Source organism: Pistacia vera, unplaced genomic scaffold (assembly GCF_008641045.1).
Source record: "Pistacia vera cultivar Batoury unplaced genomic scaffold, PisVer_v2 Contig247, whole genome shotgun sequence".
NCBI classification, from domain to species: domain Eukaryota; kingdom Viridiplantae; phylum Streptophyta; class Magnoliopsida; order Sapindales; family Anacardiaceae; genus Pistacia; species Pistacia vera.
The window spans coordinates 259539-283207 of NW_022196054.1; the positions used below are offsets into that span (position 1 = coordinate 259539).

General features: G+C 33.0%; 2 protein-coding genes across 3 annotated transcripts; both read left to right on the plus strand.

Moving 5' to 3' along the window:
* Window positions 1-576: 576 nt before the first annotated feature.
* Window positions 577-4128, plus strand: LOC116132033 (probable hydroxyacylglutathione hydrolase 2, chloroplastic). The gene is made up of 7 exons (XM_031417715.1): window positions 577-781; window positions 1327-1530; window positions 1931-2054; window positions 2661-2761; window positions 3052-3126; window positions 3242-3340; window positions 3685-4128. Exons 1-7 carry the CDS (start codon window positions 668-670, stop codon window positions 3829-3831), a joined length of 864 nt encoding a protein of 287 aa, XP_031273575.1. The 5' UTR covers window positions 577-667; the 3' UTR covers window positions 3832-4128.
* A 2534-nt stretch (window positions 4129-6662) lies between these two features.
* LOC116132027 (3beta-hydroxysteroid-dehydrogenase/decarboxylase) lies at window positions 6663-13040 on the plus strand. 2 transcript variants are annotated; one of them, XM_031417706.1, is made up of 12 exons: window positions 6663-7028; window positions 7516-7605; window positions 7893-8026; window positions 8118-8288; window positions 8638-8754; window positions 8846-8925; window positions 9399-9597; window positions 10760-10877; window positions 11443-11617; window positions 11983-12139; window positions 12420-12489; window positions 12579-13040. In XM_031417706.1, the coding sequence occupies exons 1-12, from the start codon at window positions 6776-6778 to the stop codon at window positions 12782-12784; spliced, it is 1770 nt and encodes a 589-aa protein (XP_031273566.1). In that variant the 5' UTR covers window positions 6663-6775; the 3' UTR covers window positions 12785-13040. The 2 variants fall into 2 exon arrangements, with proteins under 2 accessions (XP_031273566.1, XP_031273567.1); XM_031417707.1 differs by lacking the exon at window positions 12420-12489 and having other exon boundaries at window positions 12579-12764.
* Window positions 13041-23669: the final 10629 nt, after the last annotated feature.

Consider the following 23669-nt stretch of genomic DNA (forward strand, 5'->3'; position numbering starts at 1 on the left):
TAATTTGATGCTGTTTTAGTAAAGGATAATTTGATGTAAAATTTAAATTTCATTACACAAGTACATTATAAACAAATTGAGTCCAATGGGGTGTGATTTTGATATGATTCTCAGCTTAGTCTTTGGTAAATGGCTGGAATGTCAAATGGTTATATTATTGATATGCTCTCGTGAATTTTTTAATGATTGTATGGACAGAATGCATTAGTTATATACTTGTGAACCTCAAGTACGTTATAAGCAAAGTGGCTCTGATGGGGTGCTGTAAGTTTGTGATTTTGATATGAATCCTAGCATAGTCTTTTCTAAATGGCTGATAGGTCAAATGGGTATTTTGTTGATACGTTGTAATGAATTTTAGATGGTTTTATGGAGTACTTTATTAATTTGTGAACTTTCAAGTACACTATAATTTTAATGTTGTGATTTGGATGCAAACTTAGCATGGTTTTCTTCAATGGCTGATAGATCACATGGGTATTTTGTTGATGTGTTCTTATGAACTGCAAATGTTTTTATGGATAGAAGTCAAAAGTTATCTGCTAGATGATTTTGTGGTAATTAATTTTGGTCAATTTGTTTTCTTGTATTTTAGGGGACAAGCGGGCTTTGTGTATTGCCAGGGACAAGGCAACTTTGCTTTAGAAAGGGCCTCTTGTATGGTTTTATGAGGCTGTTATCAATACCATTCAAGACATTGCATTTAGCTACAAGTCGATCGCTTAGAGTTGCTCAGTTTTGCAGTGTTTCCAACATGTCTTCATCGCTGCAAATTGAATTGGTGAGTTTATATCTTGTTTCAGAATTTATGCATAACAGATGCTTCATGTAGGTTTTAGTTTTTTACTAACTGTTTTTACTTTGTTGTTTAGTTTGTGAAGGTTTCTCATCATCTTTTTGGCTTTATTCGATCAGAATGGGAGCGTCTTTTTTTATTTGTCTCATACAATACTTGAAGTACCTTTATTTTAATTTACAGAAGGATCTTCTAAATAATCTGCTGGATTTGATGGAGAATATTAAAGTTAACACTTCGTTAGCACTCCTTATTTGTATCAGATAAGTGATTTGGTCGTAGCCAAATGTCCCATGATTGGTTGTCAATATACTCCAAACGACAACTGAAATTGTCTTTTGTGGTATTCCTAAGCCCTCCTCTCTGTCCTTTCTTGTACTCTCTTAGGTTAGTGTAGTACGAAGAGGTAGTTCTGTTAGCTATATTATTGATAAGTAAAGCTACGCAGGGATGAAACTTCTGGGATAGGTCTATAGTTGCATCTCTATATCTTTTCTTATTTCCGCTAGATAATTACTTTCTTATTTCAGGTACCATGTCTCAGAGACAACTACGCGTATCTTTTACATGATGTGGACACAGGCACAGTTGGAGTTGTTGATCCTTCTGAAGCTGTACCTGTTATAGATGCTTTGAGTAGGAAAAACCGGAATTTGACTTATATACTAAATACACATCATCATCATGATCACACTGGTGGGAATATGGAGCTAAAAGCAAGGTACGGTGCAAAGGTATGATTATGTTATCACTCTCTCCTTTTCTTCCCCAAATGAAACTCCGAATGAGTAATTTACTCTTGAATGAACATCAACTTGTAAATCAAAAGAATTATTTGTAAATTAAGTCAGGGGTTCACGCATATTACATCTCCTGCAAAGTGCAAATTCTACTTCGAATTTTTGCGTTTATCCAATATTATTGGTTTTCAGTTCATGTGAAGAATGGTGCTTTTGTCCAATTTGTTTCTTTCAAAGAAAACCCTGATCTGTCTCTAAGATTGAATTCTCCATAAAGTTTGCAGATGATGATGGCTTGTGCTATGGCAGCTTGAAGTGGGACATCTTTTATATGAGTCTGTTCCATGATGACTATAAGTTTTCTGAAATTTATGCTTTCCTTTGTTGTTTGTAGGTGATTGGCTCAGCAATAGACAGGGATAGGATTCCTGGCATTGATATAGTTTTAAATGATGGAGACAAGTGGATGTTTGCAGGTCATGAGGTGCATGTGATTGAAACTCCTGGACATACCCGAGGTCATGTTTCATCACTCAAATCTCATTATGAAATCCTCTGATGATTTTAGAAGCATTTTATAACTTGGAAACATAGATGAAAAAAGTCATGTTTTTATTTTTTTTTTGTTGTGTGACTGCTATTCTTGACACATTTTAAATACCCAGTTTATAGTGTTATATTTTATGATTCCAAAGATTATTTGCTTGTATCATAATTTTTTTAATTTTTTCAATTTAGAATTCATTGATAGCTTTATAATTAAGCAATATACAAAAAGTGAAGATCGTATACCTTTTCCACAGAATGTTAATTTGGTACTTGTAGTTTTTTTTTTTTTTTTTCTTTTTTTAAATAGATAAAGAGGCATTGATGGTAAATGGTGATGGCATGATGCATTATGGCTACATCTTATCTATAATGGACATCCTGACCACTCATATTATGGTGGAGACTTAAAGTTTGAAATTGACATTTTCAGAGTGCCTTGAATAGTTGAATATTGCCTGACATAAAATTTTCTTCAAAAGTCAGCTCCTTATGAATGTAGTCTTACATGTCACCGTGGACCTTGGTACAGATTATTTCCCTTTTTCTAACTCACTTTATGTTTCAATTGCAAACAGGTCATATTAGCTTTTACTTTCCTGGATCAGGGGCAATTTTTACCGGAGACACTTTGTTCAGCTTATCATGTGGCAAGCTTTTTGAAGGAACCCCTGAACAGGTAAATATTTTACATGGACATTCTATTTTGATTGTTCATCCCTCTTATGTGAAGAAGAATAACTGCCACCCAATACTTATTTGAGCGTTTGGAGCTGAGAGTGCATTTACAAAAGAGTAGAGGAAAATAAGGTGGAATATTTGTTAATTATATGAAATAAGAAAATTGCAAGGACTTGAGCTATATTGATGATGTTGTTGCTAAAAAATAATAATATATAGTTTGTAAATGACTTCGCTTTTTTAGCGAAAACAGAAAACTCATTGTTATTATGGTTCTCTATGTTGCAGATGTTTTCTTCCCTTCAAAAGATCATGTCTCTGCCAGATGATACAAGTATCTATTGTGGTCATGAATATACATTGGTTAGTCTCTCTCTCTCTTAATTTTTCCCTTCTTCTTTGGCACTCTGGTGGTGCTCACTTAGTTATGTCAAGCTAAATTTATAATATCTTTAACTATGTCTACATATTGTGACAGAGTAATTCAAAATTTGCAATGTCTATTGAACCCAATAACGAGGCCCTCCAATCTTATGCAACCTATGTAGCCCAACTTCGCAACAAGGGCTCGCCCACGGTAATTCCTTTGACTTTCTTCTTTCACTAACAAATTATAAGTTTCTTAGAGAACTTAATTTCTTGCATTTATGTGATTTTACATTCTGAACAGGAGGCCTAATTGTTTGAAACAAGGGTTCTTTACTTTATCATGGATTTGTCTTAGAAGTGAGATAGAAACATTGAATATAAGGAGCTATAAGTTTACACGGTTGCAATTGTCACGTTCCATGTTACCAGTTTTACGACCCCATTTCATAACAAAATCCAATGAGATACTCGTCTTTCTTCATTAGTTTCATTTCACCTGGCCATGGATGTTTTCTTGTTCTTATAATTTGGCTGGCTTTGGTGTTGTTTCAGATTCCAACCACCCTAAAGATGGAGAAGTCTTGTAATCCATTTCTTCGCACTTCTAGTCTGGAAATACGGCAGTCATTAGGTATTCCGGATGCGGCAAATGATTCGGAAGCCTTAGGTGTCATCCGTCGCGCAAAGGATAACTTCTAAGACTTCTCGCTAAGGTTAGGATCAAGAGCGTTATTTTTTTTTTACACAAATTATGACACAACGCTTCCACTGAGGGATTTACGCACTCTAAAATGGATTAAATTTTTGAGATGCGTCTATTTTCCAAATTAGTGTCATAATTTGTGTAAGAAATTAAAAATGTTGCTGATCTTATTATTATTTGTAATATTATCTCTTTGTATAGAGAGGTGAGTTTTTGATACATATTTCAAATAGAACACCAATGTAACCCCTTTTTTTTTCCTTCTCAAGAATTTGAAGTTTTTTTTTTTTTTTTAATTATTTGAATTTTTTGCATTTTGCTTCATTTCTTGACCAATTGAAATCATAAATGTCTATATTTATTGTTGAATTTCTTTTGATAAGATAATGCATTTAGCTTATTTTTTAAGCTAGAGTTTATTTTACGAATGGGGTTTCTGTTAAAATTTTATATTTATTAGTCATTAAATTGCCAATTATAAAAAAGGATTAATCATTTAATTGCCACTTGTTTTCTATAATTGAGATTTGAAAATAGGGATTAATTATAAAATAAGTCACTTATAATATTGAATATGTAAAAAAAATATAATTACAGTATTTATATTTAACCTGTTTTTTAAACACCATTGGATTGAAAAAGATGAAAAGCTCAGAAAAAGTCAATTTTTTTTATTTATATATTTAATATTTTTCATTAACTATCATTGGGTGGTCCAACGGTTAATTAGGACTTTTGACTTTGAGTGTATTATTCAAGAGGTTTTAAGTTTGATTCACCTGAGTTATTAATATGAGTGATCATTGAGGGGATTGTCAATTTCAAAATCTCAGAAGACTAGTTGTAGTATAGACAAACTGATTGTTAATAGGGGTAATTACTGAGGGGATTTACTCGGTGTAAATTTTAGAGTCTTAGAAGATTAGTTAAGGTCCGTGTAAGTTGATTTGGATATTTCCGGTAAAAAAAAGAAAAAAAAGTTGATTTTTAAAATTAATTAATAAAAATACATAGATTTGTAGGGTTGTTGAAGAAGGTGGGCAATACTCAATAGCATAAATTAGTCAATTTTCAATCCCCTTTTGGTTTGCCAACCAACCAACAACCTTTGCAAAAAGAAATGGGAAAAGACATTGTCACTAATTTCATATTACATTTCACTTTATATAATACTAAAAGATTGTGATTATTATGCCCCATTAATTTGTATTGTGTTACAAAAACATTTAATAAAAATTATTAAAATTGAAACATTATTTATTTACAAATAATATTTAAAAAAAATAAAATAATTTAATGTTTCTTCATGCTTTCAAGTCAAGAAACCCAATTAATGAAATATTTATTTGGTGGTACTTTTTAGATGTGGATAGGTTCGCCTAACACAACCTCCCCTTTAGCTTCATTTATTTTATTTTATTTTTATATTAGTTAATTAATTAATTTATCTTCACCAATAAATTGACATAACTTTCTCCTTTTCAAGAAACTGACATCATATATTCCTATGATTGTGACTCCCATTTCAACCACTGTTTAGCTAAATATTTATAAATTTATCATCAAAATTTCATATATATATATCCTAAACTATATTCTAAAATTATCATCTTAATTGATGTGTCTTTTATGTATCTACTTGGTTAAATTAAAAATGGAGTTGTTATAAACTTATAATCCTACACACCCGATAAATACAAAAAAAAGTTTTTTTTAAACCTAGTATATTACACTCTCCTTCAATACAATAACCATTTTAGATATTTAACCATTGTTTATATTTATAAATTTATTTTCAGATTTAATATAAATACAAATAACAATCAACATATATATATATATATAAAATTTGGGGTGTTCGAGCTAGATTAAGCGCATCTCAACTAATCTTTTGAGATTTCGAAACTATTGACTGAATAAGAATTCTAATGACTATCTTTATTAGCAATCGAAGAAGGATTAATATCCTGAATTTTAAGGTCATGCCCTCGACCCCTTCAAAAGTGAGTTCATATATTCTTATAATTGTGTTTAACCTTTATGCATATAGGAAGATACTTGATTCTTTTAGAGGTTATTATTGTATACATCCTTTTTATCTACTTTAAGTTGGACTCAAATATCTTTAAACCTAACCATATAGAATATAATGTTAAAAATAACTTTTAGGTGCAACAAATAAATTATTTATAGATTGGTTTAATAGAATCTTATAATCGTTTTTTATATATTTTTAATTAATATTTTCATAAGAAATTTATAAGTTTCAAATGTTTTGGTAATTTTTGAAAACTATAAAATACTCTTACCATTTACAGAGGTTTTTGATAATTTAATAGTGAAGTTTTTAATAACTACAAAATTTTAAGGATTAATAACGATAATCTCTTATCGGTATACTTAAATAACATTATGATTATAGAAATAATAGAGATCTTCCTATCGTTATTTTTTTTATGTTAAAATAAATGATAAAAATGTTAGATAAATATTTATTAATTCATCATACTGTGAACTTTAACCATATACCAGCAGCAATTTTTTTTTTTGTTATTTATGAAATCTCAGACAAACTTTTGTTAACTGACTAAATTTCATGAGGGTCGAGGAAAGCTCCTTTTTAAATATTTAATAATTTTTAAAATTAATAAAATATTCTCTATTTTTTTTAAATGATCATGCAAACGACATTATATACGTTTGATCGTATCATTAAAAGCAATAAATTTCAAAGAGGCCCACAGTATGATTCCGTAGGCCCGCACCTATAAATACTCCACAGTCAACAAAGCAAAAGCGGCTCATAAAACGTCTCTCTATGCACTAAACACTAAAACTTCTTTTCCCCGCCAAACCGAAAAACACACACACACACACACAGAGGCTCTCTTTCGTCGAAACGACACGCTGTTTCGCTTTTTTGAAACAAAAAACGCGAAAATGGTGCTAAACGACGTGCCGTTAAACGCGATCCCTACCACGTGTGTTGTCCTCAACGGCCGAGGATTCGTCGGAAGATCGCTGGTGTCTCGTTTGCTGAGACTCGGCAACTGGATCGTCCGAGTCGCCGATTCCGCTCAGCCTCTCCAGCTCGACTCCTCCGAGTCCGACTCGCTCCTCGCCGATTTTATCTCCTCCGGTCGCGCTGAGTACTGGCGAGTCGACGTTCGCGATTTGTCTCAGATCAAACGAGGTTTGTTGAAATTAGAAGCGTTATTGGATGATGTATGTACTTAAGTTATGTTTGTATGTATGTATATGAATGTGTTTTTATGTGTTTTGGTTTCTGAGAAAATGGAGGAAAAGAATATAGTAGAATTTAATTGTTTGGACTTTTAATTGGATTTTATTATATTTTTTAAGTTTTAACTAAAGAGTATTTGGAGACAGAAAAAACAAATAAATTAAAAAGGTATATATATATATATTATGTTGTTCGTATGTATATTGCACTGGTTGCTGAGAAAATTTGATAATGGTATTATTGAATTTTAGTGATAGAATTATGATTTTTGTAAAGCAGTGTTTGGTTGCTTAGAAACTTGAGAAGTGGAGAAAATCAGAAAATGTTTTAGTTATTATTGTTTTGCTTTTGTTACTGTCTTTTTAGCTGTTATCCAGTTCCTAGACTTGCTGTTGAAGATAACTTGTGTGTTACACTTTATATCCACATTTTGCAGCTTTTGAAGGTGCTTCTGTTGTGTTCTTTATGGATAGCAGTGATTTGGACACCAGTGATTTCTACAATTGCTACATGATCATAGTTCAAGGTAATTAGGATATCTTGATGAAGTGAAGATCGTAAACATAAATTGTGGGTCGTAATAGTTTATTGAATGCAATGATAATAAATCGGTGTTTTGGTAACGTTCAGTGTCACACTTTTAACATTTCATTTGCTAACATATTATCATCAATTTAGCATGACATTATGTGTTAGAAGTGTTATGTTGTATGTTACCAAAATGCACCATTCTGGTGATTTTATTAGGATGGATATCCCTCTAAATAATTTTTAATGGAGTATTAATGGTTTGCAATTGGACCTAACATTCAGGTGCAAAAAATGTGATCAATGCTTGTCGAGAGTGTCAAGTTAGACGGCTCATATACAACAGTACAGCAGATGTAGTGTTTGATGGTTCACATGATATTTATAATGGAGATGAATCCTTAACATGCCATTGGAAAGTAAGTTCTTCTGCTTACTGCATTTCTCTTATAAAATGTTCTTCTGACATGTCTAATCATCCTTTGATCTTTTGACGTATACCTGATACAGTTTCAGAATATGATGTGTGACCTGAAGGCTCAAGCAGAAGCTCTAGTTCTGTTTGCTAACAATATTGATGGTCTTCTGACATGTGCTCTTCGTCCTAGCAATGTTTTTGGACCAGGAGATAAACAGTTTGTGCCTTCTCTAGTGAATTTAGCTAAATCTGGTTGGGCAAAGGTTTGATATTTTATGTTTGATTAACTTTTGCTTTCTTTTATGCGGAATTTTCTCTAAGTTGTCAAATGTGATGGAAATATTTTATTTGAAGTATACTTGATGATATTTGACTACAATAATAGACCTTTTTTCTTTTTTGAACTTTATTTTGTTTTTTTACTTTTATCCCCAACCCTGTATTATTGATGATTCTAGGATTTGCCCTCAGATCACAACCTGATTATATTGAAGTACATTTTTATTTAAGAAACTATAAACTTTGTATTAAAATAGCATTTGGTTTTGTATTTCTTAGGTCCATGTAGTGTTTTCTTTGGTCTTTTTTAAGTAACAGGATTTCTCATTTCAGTTTATCTTAGGAAATGGTGAAAATATGTCGGACTTCACCTATGCTGAGAATGTTACTCATGCTCATGTCTGTGCAGCTGAAGCTCTAGATTCACGAATGGTCTTTGTGGCTGGGAAGGTATCTATATTTTGGACATTACTGAATATTTATATTTTTTTTTTCCAAGATCAGTGCATAAGAAAGATTTCTTCTTTCAATTAACATGTAGGCTTTTTTCATCACCAATCTCAAGCCTATGAAGTTCTGGAAATTTGTATCTCTTATATTGGAAGGCTTGGGATATCAAAGGTAAAGTTGCATTCTGATTTTGTTATGTTAGAATTTCCGTAGAAGCATTAGCTGACATTAACTGAAATACTGCATTTACAATATCATTATAGTGGAACATTGCATTCTGGGAAAAATTTAAGTTGGTTCTTGTCTTCTTTCTTGCTTGATTTGATTCCATTTGTTAGAAACTGAAAATAAGTTACCAGTTACATACAAACTCATTCTTGCATACGTATATGTGGATGGTTAGAACAAACATCAACCTTATTTTTACTAATTCATCCGTTTGATAAATGAAACAAGGATGCTAGACAACTTGAAATGGGTAAATATATGATTATGATGTTATTTTCATTTGTGGCGTTCTTTATAGTCTCTTGTGCTGCTGTATTACAGGCATGGACTAATTCTTTATTTCTTTTTTATAACTACTTTCTTGGATTTTTTATTACAAGGATCTGAACTTGAGCTGCTTCTTCTTTTTATTGCAGACCGTTTATAAGACTTCCTATTAGTTTGGTTTCGTATATCTACTTGCTTGTCAAATCGACATGTGAAAGGTTGGGCTTGAGATCACATAACCATTCTCTGTCGGTGTTTTACTTTGTTCAATTAGCCACACACACCAGGACATTTGATTGCACTGCTGCGCAGAAACATATTGGATACTCACCAATTGTCTCCCTGGAAGTAAGTTTCTTTTTGGTTTTTGATGTCTTTCTTTATTCATATATAATATTTACCAACTGTTTAATTTTTCTTTTGTGTTATACGTTTAATGTGTTTGCTCTTTCTGTTAGCCTTTTTATCTAATTTTAAATACCTTGGTTTCTTGGAAAGTATGAAGTCAAATTCTATTATCCTTAGGACCTATATTACAAGACTTCTAATTTGATTAAAATTGGAAATGTTGGCATTTTTTATGTGGTTGCATCTTGTTTTCTGATCTTATTGTCATGTAGCCTATAGAAAGTAGAATTATATTATTGTATAGAGTACCTAAGGAAAAAGAAAGGTGACGAGGAATAATCGGTTAATTGATAATGACAGAAATGTCCAAGATGGAAGAATTGTCTTCTACATTCAGCTCTTTGTTTCTCAAAATTTTTTGTATTAAGAATCATTATGGTGGAAAAGGATGAATATCATTAGGTATGGTTGGATTGGTGGTTTCCTTCTCCACATTGAAGTTCTATACAGAGTTTGTACCCATCATATGAAGCTCCCATCAAGCAAACATAATCAAACACACACACACACACAAAAAAAATTGGATGTACTATAATTATTTTGTGACAATTTAATCGTATATTGGGTGGTTAGGTAGCACTATGTAATGGGTTGATTGAAAATTTGAAATTTACTCTTGGTGAGGAATTGGTAAAAAATAATAGGGAGAGGAAAGTGGAGTCGAGGGCACGATTTGGTGAAGACTACTTTCTTGTTTTCGTTAGAAGGAACGTGTTTAAAGAAATTTGTTTTACCATCTATAATTGGATAAAAATGGGAGAGAAATTAGCTGTATACGTGGGGGTTTTTGGATATTTCAGGCACTTGAGATTTTCTTTTTCTTTTTACTATACATCCTTCATCTAACTTAACAAATGGATGAAAGGACTATCATGTTCTCTTTCCCATTACCATTCTCTGTCTTCAACTTCTAGCCAAAATAGTTTTGGATCTATACTTAGATTAACTGATTCCACTGCATAGCACATAGTAATATGGAGGCGACTTCTCCATTTTCTAGATGACATATCATTAAGGAGTATTTTGTCATGATGTGTTTGAATAGGATGTGGAAATTTTAAGGTCTGACATCTTATGTTTGTGATAATTGTTGGTTATGCAGGAAGGTGTCTCTTCAACCATTGAATCATTCTCTCACTTAGCCAAAGACTCACCTTTAGCGCATTACAGTGACTTAAATGAACAATCAAAAGTGGAAAAACTGCTAGGCGGTGGCAAAGGTTAGAGCTTATAACATGAGAAATTTCTTTAAATGGACTCTAAAGTGACCCTTTTGAAATTGTATGGCTGAAGATTACTTTCTTACAAGTCTATTAGTGTTCACTTGGTTATGTTGGGTGGCAAACCTAGTGGCTTGATATTAACATGATAGGAACATCAAAACTGTTCCAGGTATATAAAAAATATTTTGTTGGGTTTTGCTTGGTACAAGCCCTAATAATTTGCATCAGCACTCAAGTTGCTGTCTGATACTTGATATCTAGTTATGTCATGTATCACTGTCCGAAGGATATATGTTAATTGGTTCTATATATTTCTTTTTGTATTGATGAACGAGGCATTTTTGTGTGTTATTGGAACTGAAAGCTTATGTGCAATAAATTGCCCAAATGAGGTAAAATACAACTACTGATATTCACTAGAAGAGCTTGCTTTGTGGAACACGTTTCTAAGTTAGATTTTATCAGTTCATCATTTTCGATATGGTAAATTTCAATGGGCTTTGTATATCGAGTTCATTATATGATTACTACTGTAAATTGACGTTGAACTTTGTTGCTACAGTTGCAGACATTTTGCTTTGGAGAGATGAGAAGAAATCATTTACATACTTTTTCGCTCTGGTTGTGTTGTTTTACTGGTTTTTCCTTTCTGGAAGAACTTTTACCTCGTCTGCAGCCAACCTTCTATTGTTGGTCTCAATTGGTCTTTTTGGATATGGCTTTTTACCATCGAACATGTAAGTACAAAAGTTTGTGGCATAAAATCTTTTTCTTTTCCCTGGTTTTATCAGTCTTCCAACAATTGGCCATTTTTTCACACTTGTTGAAAGCTCGTTATTTACTTTCTAAAATTCTTTGACACAATGCATCTGGGATGCTCTACTTCTTCTTTTCTTGATTTGTTCAGGAATTTCTTAGTTTATGGTCCGGAATCTGAAGTGCTTTAGCATTAAAATTTATGTTTATATGATTTTTATTGGAGATGCAAGCTTTTGCCTTCACTATCCTCTTGCTTTTATCAGTTTATGTGGTTATATCGTCAAGTTGATTGTTTGGAAGATTTTTCAGGTCTGCTGACCTAGTTGTTATGCTTTCTCTACAGATTTGGTCTCAAAGTTCCAAGCATACCTTTGTCTAGTTTTGAGATCTCAGAAACTCTAATAAAAAATTCAATGGCAAGAATAGCATTTTTATGGAACCGGGGGATTTGGAATTTAAGAACATTGGCTAAAGGAGATGATGTGAATAACTTCATCAAGGTATATTTTGACACTGATTCTTCTGCCTTGCATGTTACATTAAAGTTCTTTGTTCTCATGTTTCATGTAAAATTTGAATTTTGGCATACGATTACTGGTTAATTATAAGTTATTTTCTCCCTTGCTATTCTTACAATTGTAAATTGTTGTAGTAAATATTTGTTATTTGATGGGTGTAGATCCAACATCAAATTATGTTGTTATCCTTTATCTCTTTTGCTCTATGCTCGATATTTACTTCATCAAATTTTGGGCTTTCACTGTTTTGAAATCGATTCAGGTAGTACTTGCACTTTATCTTCTCAAGCTAATTCTTTTGCAATCGTCCTTAACTGCCTTGATAGCCGTAGGTAAGGAATTTTTAATTTAGTTGTTCCACCATGATTTGATATCTTAATATATTTTCATCAAATTGACCTTCTCTGGAAATTTTATGCAGCTTTGGTCTTCTCCTTCACTGCATTCTTTGTTTACGAGCAATACGAATCAGAACTAGATGGCCTAGGAAAGCTCCTTCTTAATTGTAGAAAGAAATCAAAAACATTGTTGATATGCTATCTACCAACTCCCGTTGCATCATTTCTTCGTAACTATAGGATATTGCATGAACCCAATGCCCATACAGTGGTAAACGATTGGCAATGATTCCACGACTCGATGTTTTTCTCGACTGAGTTTTAAATTGTTTGTATATGATCTGGTAGCTTAATTAGGCTTTGTCTCAAAACTGTAGAGATGATTGTGTCCCCTAAAAAATAATATAGATGGGGTATATATTCATATAGTGCAAATTCGTTGTTAATGATGTTCAATCTTTTAATTGACCATTAGGTATCTAGTGTCTTTAATTGTCTGGATTACTCGAAACGTTGAATCTTATCTCAGCTGCTTAGCCAAAAGTCTGAAGTAGGAGAAATATTCTAAGTATCTTTTCGTTGACCATTAGATATATTTGCATTGAATTTGATGTTGTAAATTATTGAGAAGATGATCAAGGATATGTGAACTCCAAATATTCCAACATCATAAGTCATCTCACTTCAACCAAATAACAGAAGTTCGTATCGTATCCAACTCAATTTGAATCAAATTTGATCCAATGTTTTTGATAAAAAAATAACGATGCTTTTGGTAGTTGGCTTTGATGTAGCCATAGGCAATTCTATGGGCTCTAACAAGGCCATGTTACATGCATTGTTGGCCATACGGGCAATTCTGTGGGCTCTAACAAGACCAAAACCATAAGAATGAGGTGAAATTAAAAATAAACGAAGGGTCTTTATATAGATATCAAGCAGAATTCTGAAAAGTTGCTCGCATTCTAAAGGTATTAGATGATAAAATGCTTAATGATCTTTTATAGCCACTCCTTTATCACACTGTCAAGAGAATGTTTACATAATTAATTTGTTCCTGTAACTTATCACTGTCGTGCAATTTGTTTCTCACAGTAATGAGTTGCATTGTATAAGTAAACATTTGAAATGTTTATGCAAATTATAATTGTTCTACTATCACTTATCCAATTATTGTAAATGGATATCATTGTTTTTAAATTTTGTTGGCAATCAGGGTCATAATAGAGACTACAATGTTATTGGAAACACATTCATAACAGAAATTATTTACCGATAAACTAATGTGAAACATTACAATAGTATCATAAAGAGTTAATATATCAAGTCAACTGTTTTGAGGTTTATTATAATTATAAAAATTCTCTCAAGATTTTTGAAATAATAAGACTCCCGTTGTTATTGATAAATTATTAGTTTGTAGTTAAAACATATATTTATAAATTAATAAGTATTATTAAATTGCGCTCCTTATATTATTTTAACCTTTATAATTTAATATTAAAGATTTTTATTATTTCATATATTAGATTATTTTTATTATATCACACTTCAAAACCGTAAATATAACTCTTTTATATAATTTAGAATCAGTAATCATAATGAATTATATATAATATTATTTTAATAGTATAAATATTTCAACAAATATAATTAGCTTGATAATTTTGTTAATCTGATATGGAAAAATTATTCATATAACTTCTAAAAAGTAAAATCAATATTTTTAATTTTTAATATATCACATTTCGTCTATGTGACATATAAATTTTGATATATTTAGAATTTTGAAGAACAAATAGAAAAAAACATTTTTAATATATTTGTAAATTAGATTCAAATTTCAATAGCAGGATTTATTGAAATCTTATAATCTTACAAGGACAAAAGTTAGCTGGTTTGGTTTGTATTTTGTTTGATCAACTGGATAATTTTGGAATTATAGAAAACCCCCTGAAACCGAAGAGCAATCATCCGCCCCTGAACCTGAAAACACTCCCTACATGGCTTTGAGATCCCCCTTTCGTTCGTCTTCAATCTCTCGAAACCCATCTCTGAAAGCTAATATTTCATCTTTGTTTGCTCACTTACACAACCTCACAACTTCAAGCTCCAATGATGAAGTTTTGTATTCTTTTAAAAAACCCCTTGAACGATCCTCACTTGCTAAATTCCTCGAAGAAAATTGTCGATCATGTAACTTTACCCTGAATGAAGCATTGTACTTTTTCTATTACATGATTAATTCGCAACCCATTTTTCCATTTCATATCACTACTTGTTTAGTGCACTTGCAAGAAGAAGCATTATTATGAAGTGATTTCGCTTTATAGTGGTTGAATCCAACTGGTTGTCTTCAGATTTAATGTCTTTGACCGTTTTGATCGATTGCTTGTGTAAAATTGAAAGGGTTTCTCATGGTTTTACCCTTTTTGGGGAGATTTTGAAGAAGGGTTTCAGCCCAAATACTGTGATTTTAATTGTTTGATCAAAGGTCGTGTGTAGAAAGAAAGATTGTGGAGTCGATGGAATTGTTTCAGAAAATGGTTGCTGTTGGTTGTAGGCCTGATGTGACAGTTACAGCACTTTGATTGACGGATTGTGTAAAATGGGGAAGATAAGTGTTGCCATTAGTTGCTTGAAGAGATGGTTAATGGGAATAAGAAATCTGGTGTTATTTGTAACCAAATGTTGTTACTTATACGATATATTGATGGTCTTTGTAAGGCTGGATTAATTGAGAAGGCTAGAGAATTGTTTTTGGAAATGAAGGGTTCTGGAATCAGTCCAGACACAGTCGCTTATCCCACACTAATTCATGGTTTTTGTGTGTGGGTGATTGGGAGAAGGTTAGAAGTTTATTTATTGAAATGATAGATCAAGGTGTGCACCTTCTGTGGTGGACGTTTAGTGTGCTCATAGATGAACGTTGCAAGAAAGGGAAATTGCACGAAGCAAATAGGTTGTTGAGCTTATGATTGAGAGAGGTTGTGATTCCTGACATTTATACTTACAACTTTTAATGAATGATTGTGTAAAACAGGGAAGATAAGTCCTGCCATTAAGTTGCTGAAGAATTGGCCAAGGGAAATGAGAATCTGGTGTTATTTGTAGGCCAAATGTTGTTACTTATAATACTATAATTGATGGTCTTTGGAAGGCTGGATAGTTAAGAAGGCGATAGAATTGTATTTCGAAATGAAGAGTTCGGGAACTACTCCAGACGTAGTCACTTATAACATTTTGATCAATATGCTTTGTACACATGGACACTAGAAAAGGCAAATGAGTTGTTGTCACATATGGAGAAAAGGTTTTGCTCAAATATAATCACATTTATTACGCTCATGTTAGTTTCCTCAAGAATAATAAGATACCAAAAGTTGTTGAACTCCTTCATAAGATGGCGGAGAGAAATGTGAAGCCAACTGAATGTACAATGTCCTTAGTTATGCAGTTACTAATGAAGGCCGAAAATTATCGTGAATGTTTGAACCAGCTTCCCCAATTTCCGGTCCAAAAGCGAAATTGAAGTTTACGTGATAAAACTTTAGTGAGTATTATACTTTTTCTGGAGTAGAATCCTGCAAAAGTTCATCCAGCTGCCCAAATGCTCTATTTTGGTTACAGTAAGAAGAAAGTTCAGAAAACACTTTCATCTGTTCGAATTTGATAGGGAGGGTGATGGGGATGATCGAGAATGATGGCTTCCCTGATCAGACATACGATACGTGATCTGTCTCTATTATAAGTGCAAATAGTGCAGGTGGCATCATTGCAGGCCGCATCAGCATTTGCACATGAAGTAGGTCTTAAGGGTCTGAGGATTATTTCTGGTGCAAATTTCAGTAAGCAAAAGTTTTATCTGAGAAATTGTGGAATGGTTCTTGTTTCAACTATGACAATAATGGTAGCCGCTTAAGTGCAAAGGATGATAAATTTCGTTATACAAACCTGTTTTCAACTAGGCTTTGCAGTGAAATAACCGGAATAGTGACATTGCAGGAGAATGAGAATGATTTTTGACCAAAGTGACCATTTGGAGAGAAATGTATGCCAGTTTGTACAAGTTACAGGTGATTGTCTCAACATAAATGTGAATTGTCTTTTAAGCAGGCATTCATTGATAATTTTTTACACAATTTACATTTTCATTTGTTTAAATAAAGTATTAAAGTCAATTCCATCTTTACATTGTTTTGACAAGCTGGATGATTATAGGCACCCAGAGAACCTCAAGTGTGAATGCAGAAATCCTCCTTCATGTTTCGAATATTTAAAAAGAGATATTGATCATAAAGTTGTTGGATGATGACTTTACTAAGGTAAAAATATTGTTGGAATTCATATAGCTTTCCTTTCGGAAGAATGGAGATATTGAAGTGAAACTATTTGTACATTTAAGGCAAACTGGAAAACTTATTTTGTATAAGAGTGACAAAATGTTGATTTTTCAACTTTTTTTCCAAAAATGGTTTCCATTGATGATTTATGACTAGTGATAATTTATTTTAGTTCTTGCAAAGCAAATAGTTACTCTAGTAGTATTTTTTGTAGGGAGAATGTAAGGATTTGTTTCAGAGAATGAAAGATGGCCTGCTAAAGAGGCCAACTGCATATATAGAAGTACCATTTAGTTAAGTAAAATAATTTATAAAAATATTATAGACAACCTTAATTAGAATGTGGCGATATCAGGTGGGGCTTGGTCAGAAGGCTGGCATTCTACATGAGGATATAACAAAACATTTATGTATTTTTACATATAAAATCCAAAATTAGGATTCACTACATTTAGAGTAAATAATTCTGGGGCTGTGATGAATGAACCATTGAACATGCATCATTTCTGCAGACTTGTATTGTGATTTTTGTTATGGCGTATTTGGATCTGTTATATTTAATATTTCTTTGCTAGCTTTTGACTTATTTGCTCTTCTATTCATTCCATGGATGCCAAATAGTGGATTGCTAGAGAGCTGGTTTCGTTGGAAAATTACATTGATCAAGCAAATGAAAGGAACTGCGTGGAAGAATATCTTTTAATGATGTAGTTCTTCATAGAAAATTAGACTATTATCAAACTGAAACAACAGTTTGTATAAGCAGAAAGTAATCATTGGAATGTTTGAAAGAAAGGACCAGTAAAGGGGAACTGAATTTCAATCTAAAGCATGTTCAACTGTGTTTCGAAATGTAATTGATCCTTAACCCTCATTTCGGTATCCTATTGTCAAGAACAAAAACAGCTTGTTGCTGCTTGATACTCCATCAGAACAATTGTGGTTATTGAATTAGGTTCCAGAAGTAATTGCTGACACTCAAGATCCTTAACCTGCCTACGAGGATAGTAAAACAGAAGAAGAGCATGATGTTGGCTCACTTGAATCAGCCCTATGAACAACTGAAAATCCTGGCTCTAATCTTGAAGGCAATGGAATTGCTTACTGCTCAAATGATATAATAGATGTTGCGGCTAAATTTTCCAGGCTCCTCCTTGTGTGAATTAGTTTGTATATAAGATTATCCAAACTGCTTCTTTCTTGAAAACAGCTCCACCATTAAAACCCATGACTAGTATCTTTGAGTCCGATCAAGAAGCAGCAACTTTTGAGGAGGCTGGAACGAAGGAGAAAGAGGACCTAAGAAAGCAACTTCAGCTGAAAAATGAATGTATTGCTTCTTCATAGGAGCAAGCCAGGTGTCTTGCGGAATCATTGAGTGTTAGTAAACAACCCAGTTATGCAGCGGAAAACAAAAAAACATAAACTCTATGGATCGTTCTTTGGAACCAAGATCTGGGTACAAAAAATTACAGTTTATATAAAATAATCGAATCTATAGAAAAATTATTTCAAGGTTTTAGAAACCATACCCACGTTTGGAGGCTCCACCAATATTGTCTCTGAATGTGTTTGCTACCGATCCAAGTGTAGGATCGAACCGTAGAGGTCCACACGAAAACAATCAACAAGAACCATGGAGAGATTTGCTAGATCCTCCTTGACCTTAAGAAATCAAGAAGAAAACAAAAGAAGTATTTGATTTTCAATCAACCAGTAAAAGTGGCTGGAGAGAGTTTTGGGGCTGAAGGTTTTTCTCCTTTTTAATCAAAATGAAATAATAAAAACAACACTCTCTCATTTTCAATTAAAACCTTTTCTTTTATAGTGTTATTTTAGTTGCCTTATTCCCATATGGAATGGGCTTGGGCTACAACCCAAACGCCCTATGTTGCCAAACACTCCCAATTTGATTTATTTTATTTTCCATCATTATCTCAATTAAAATCAATTTATATATATATATATATATATATTAACATTTAACAATAATGATAATTTATTTAAATATATGCGAACACATATTTAAACGGAATTTCACTTATTTAATTTTTCTAACAAATTAAATAAAGGCTACAACTTCAGCAAATTTAATTACACTGTGAAATTACCAAAATACCCTTTCACCCAAAAAGACAAAAACGCTCTTCTTTCTTCTTGAGTCTTAAATTATCTTCTATATGTGTGACCCATAGGCTCCTCATCATATCGGCAGTGTATAGTATCGCGATTAACACCAATTAATCATCTCACTAATACACAGACCAAGATTGGCCCCTAGCAAGGCATAATGGCCACCCGATAGATTCGGATTCAGCAAAGTAGTTACCTGTCAACGATATAGTTACTGTACAATTCGATCCTTTCATCATACATTATCTCTACGAGACGAAGACATATAAATAGTGTCAACTTTCGATTACTCTCGATATTATGTATTCAGTTTCTAGACCAATGACCTGTATTATAAACTGGACAGAGCAATAACTCAATCCCACGGTAGCCATAGTTTTAGTGTCATTGCTATATACTGAATTGCGTCGTGAGATAACTTCTCCCGTACCCGGGAGTGATGAATCCTTTGTCAATCCACCATAGTCTTGGTACACTCCTCGATGCAGCCAATCACCACCGTATTGACAGCTCTGAATAGAACTGCGTTAGACTAGTGTCAAACTGTACCAATTGGTGCACAAGGTGCCCCGGTGATCTCAAGTCTAAGGATCACATGCATCACCATTCGTTAGAGGATTTGTTCCATAGACACTGGGGTTACCATCCATATGGAATCCTCTGGTGGGTCAGTCCAGTGAACTTGCTGCAGTATATCCACCTACAACAAGCACCCATGTGTTGCACCAGGTTGTCACCAAACAACCTTGACAAGTGAGATCAGTCACTGCCTTTCAACAGGGTCGTTCAACACTATGATAGCCTTATCGTATTATCTGTGCCCTTACTTCAGAATAATACTGAGGCTACGGACGTTTCTAGAATGACCACCATATGTGCTCATAGGGTTCTCACTATCAAGATTTGAAACACTTGATACCCTCGTCACGGTTCTACCATTTTAAGGACATATATCAATATATATTGCAATAATAATGATTTACGCAATATAGAATAAAATGTCTTTTATTATTGATTAATGAACATTATTACAAAGAGTTAATTCTATAATAATTGATTGGCTCTAGGGCATTTACTCTAACATTGAAAACATTAAAAAATGCTCTGAGTCAATACAATCGTAGATTTGATGCCTTGGAGAAGGATAAGCAAAAATGTGATAACATCATGAATGACATTGATGCCTCTTGGGATAACTTCAAAGTGGAGATCTCAAAGCTAATATGAGACTAATACCATACTTTTCAAGTTGTATCCAGAAAATTTTATCAGTATCATCTTATGCAATATTACATGTCATTTACACGATGCATTACTTTGGAATTAGAATCTGGAGATTCTTCTCCAAGAATTTAATGCCCATTTTGGTTAAATGGTATGCTTGTGCATGAACAAGACTGATTGGAAAATAGTGATGGTTAATACACTTGTAACTTGTTTTTTTTTTGTATTTAATTTCGATGATGCTTTTTTGGGTAATCCCTTGAAGAATATTCTCATTTGTAGCTGGAGTTGAAATAATATTGCCCTTCACCATGAAAATAATGTTATAGGAGTGAGTTCCTCTAAATTTTCTTCATTCACTGAGTTAAAGGTACAAAACATCGAAAAATCCTGTGTTTGTTTGCTCTGCTTAGTGTTTCTAAACTGGGACATAATCAGTTATGGTTTTGAAGCCTCTAGTTCTACCAGGCACGATGAAAGATTGAGCCAAATTACAAAAGCATAGAAATCATTGTTGCTTTTATTTATCATTCCGTGGAAAAGCAACTTGATAGTGATGAGAAATTCAAGTTTAGAGCTAGTTTAGCTTAATTTGCTGATGGGTGATATGTTATTTTCTATTCCTTTTTCTGTGTCACAAGGACTCAATCTCTGAGTTTAAGAGGAAGCGTCAAATCTCTGCCACAAGAAATTCAAAACCTCTCCTCATTGGAATCTTTGGAGATCAGTGAGTGCATCAACCTTATAACTTTGCTAGAAGGTTTTCGAGGTTTGAATTCGGTGCGATCCCTTTCCATCGAAAAATTCAAAGCTTGAAAATCTACAGCTGCCCTGCTTTCGAAAATTTGACCAGATGGATTGGAAACCTTTCTGGTCTTACTTTTTTAGCATTATCAGATTGTCATTGCATAGTTTCACTCCATGAGGGTTGCATCTTTTGACTAGCCTCCAATATGTATCCATCAGGGAATGTCCAAGGCTTGAAAATCACTATAGGAAAAATCTCAGCAAGGATTGGTCGAAAATCTCTCACATTCCACATATCTACATTGGATCAACTGAACCTAAGAAAAACAATAATGCAAGCAGCCCATCTTGTTGATAAATGTATGGATAAAAGCAAGAGTTTCTTAAGGTCATCATCATTGATTGAGGTGTGTAAACTTGAATTTAGTATTTGGCGTTTTGCTTCTTATACAGAAACTTAGGAGATAAGTTGTCTCTCTCTCTTTTCTAATCAGGTTTTTCTTGTAATTTTTAGTTGCGTTAGACACGTTACGTTTGAGCCTACGGTTAGGTTGTAGAAAAGTTTTGAAGATGGAGAAGAACTATTGAAAGAGGAAGAACACATAATTTGAAGATGGTGTTGGCAATATGGCCGGACACGCCGTAGGAGACGGCGGCCGGTCAACCCAGTTGTCAGTTTTTTCAGATTTTGTCATTAAATTTCTTTTTATTTTAAAAAATTATTAATGTATTTTATATATATAACCTAATCAAAATTGATTATTTTAAAGGTTGGTTCATGAATATGAACAAAGCTATAACAATCCCAAACTAAGCCGCCTTCTAATCAATTTTTTAATTGTGACTTTAAGAAAAGCACTTAGTTTATCTTAGTTTCTTTTTCTTATTTTTTGTTGAGAAATAGCTTGATCTTTGTCATTACCTATTTTTTAACTTGGTGGGTCAATTAGACTTGAGGATGCACATTAACAAGATTTTTTTTTTTTTTTTTAATCCCCATTGGGACAGAGATGCTATGCTGACTGTTGAATTAATATTAAAGAAATCGTATTAAATAGATCCTCAACGATAATTGTGTTTAAAATGGAATGGTTTTTTTTTACTAAGAAATCAGTGCATAATACATGCTTGTTGCATTTAGATCTTCATGATTTATCAACACAGAGATGTTTATCGCCAAAAGAACTGATATTATTTGTCCATCAATATCATCGCAACTATAAACTAGACAGCAGGTTGCATACTCTTTTCTCTTCCTCTTTTATATATATATGTATATATTTTTTTTTCTTAAGATGCTGCCCCTTTGTAGCCATTCTTTTATCAGTTAGTGCTAAACACAAGGATTTGTTTTGTTCAGTTGGATTAAAGTGCTAGGTTGAGGCAGTATAAATTGGGAGCATTTTATTAAAAGGCCAAATCAAGTTCAAATTTAATTAAAAGGCCATGTAGTTTGAATGTGTTAAGTAAATAGCCTTATTACTGATTAATGTTGATTAAACATGATTAGTGGTTAATTAAGATTAACGAAGTATTGTATAATCTTTTAAAAATTACAATATGTTCCCAAAATGCCGAAATTCTTGCAAACAAACCCAAACACCTTCTTCTTCTTCCTTCCACCAGTAACGCATCCCTTCCCTGGTTGTTGTTTCTTCTAAGATTTGTCTACATCTTCTTCTTCCTCCTTCCCATACATCTTCTTCTTCCCGCCATTAACACTATCTTCTTCCTCTGCCATTAACATCTTCTCTGCCACAGATCCTCCTCCTCCTCCTCCTTCTGACATTTCGTCCAGGTATGTGTATCTCCCCTTTCCATTTTATATTTCAATTTACAAAGATTTAACGATAGATTATGTTTGGGTTATGATTTTGATTTAGTTGTTTAGGTTGTTGGGTTGTGTTTGACGTGATGCAAGTTGAAATGAATGAAATTTGTTGAATATTTTCTTGCATTGTGGGTAGCTGGGGGTGGTAGCATCGATTGTAGGTAGAGATGACTGAAAATGTGTTATGAATATGATGGATCGCTTAACCAATCTGGTGTATCGCTTAAGCGATCTGGTATGTCTGGTATAATGCAGCAGATCTTAGATCGCTTAAGCGATCAAGTATATGGCAGAAGATTGCTTAAGCGATTCGTTATAAGTCTGGTGTATGGCAACAGATCGCTTAAGCGATTAGGCTTATTTATACCAAATCGCTTAAGTGATCCATTATAGTGCTTAAGCGATTATGTAAACGATATACTAGATTGCTTAAGCGACACACCAAATCGCTCAAGTGACTCTGCAGATGCTTTTTAAAATCTTTCAACCCTTAATACATCAGTTAATAATATTTTTTTTCTTGCATTATAGGTATTTGGCTATTATTAGACATGAGACAAGTTGTTTTGGGTGTTGAATATTTTGGTGAGTGGGTGGAGGAAGAAAGTTGCTGGAAGTGGATTGGGAAGAGCAAAGAAGTTATACCAATTGTTGTGAGTACAGAGGTTAGTTTTGATGAGTTGATTAATGAAATAATTAGAAGAGGTGATTTGAGTTGCTCACGTAGTGATATAGTTGTGAAGTATGTTTTAAGTAGAGTTTCTGAACATTATAAGGTACCTCCTGCTATATTTAAGTCGGATGAAGGTGTGAAGTTATATATGATTGATGTGGGCAATAATGGTTCGAGGCCAATTTTAAGGGTTTCTTTTTTAGATAAACCGTTGGAAGTTGGT

Bases quoted from the DNA above. Each gene is read 5' to 3' on its own strand.
- LOC116132033 (XM_031417715.1), top strand. From the start codon at position 668: ATGAGGCTGTTATCAATACCATTCAAGACATTGCATTTAGCTACAAGT. The intron at 2,055-2,660 runs GTCATGTTTCAT...AATTGCAAACAG, and splicing joins AACTCCTGGACATACCCGAG to GTCATATTAGCTTTTACTTT. The intron at 2,762-3,051 runs GTAAATATTTTA...TCTATGTTGCAG, and splicing joins TTGAAGGAACCCCTGAACAG to ATGTTTTCTTCCCTTCAAAA.
- LOC116132027 (XM_031417706.1), top strand. From the start codon at position 6,776: ATGGTGCTAAACGACGTGCCGTTAAACGCGATCCCTACCACGTGTGTT. The intron at 8,755-8,845 runs GTATCTATATTT...ATTAACATGTAG, and splicing joins TGGTCTTTGTGGCTGGGAAG to GCTTTTTTCATCACCAATCT. The intron at 12,140-12,419 runs GTATATTTTGAC...AAATCGATTCAG, and splicing joins ATGTGAATAACTTCATCAAG to GTAGTACTTGCACTTTATCT.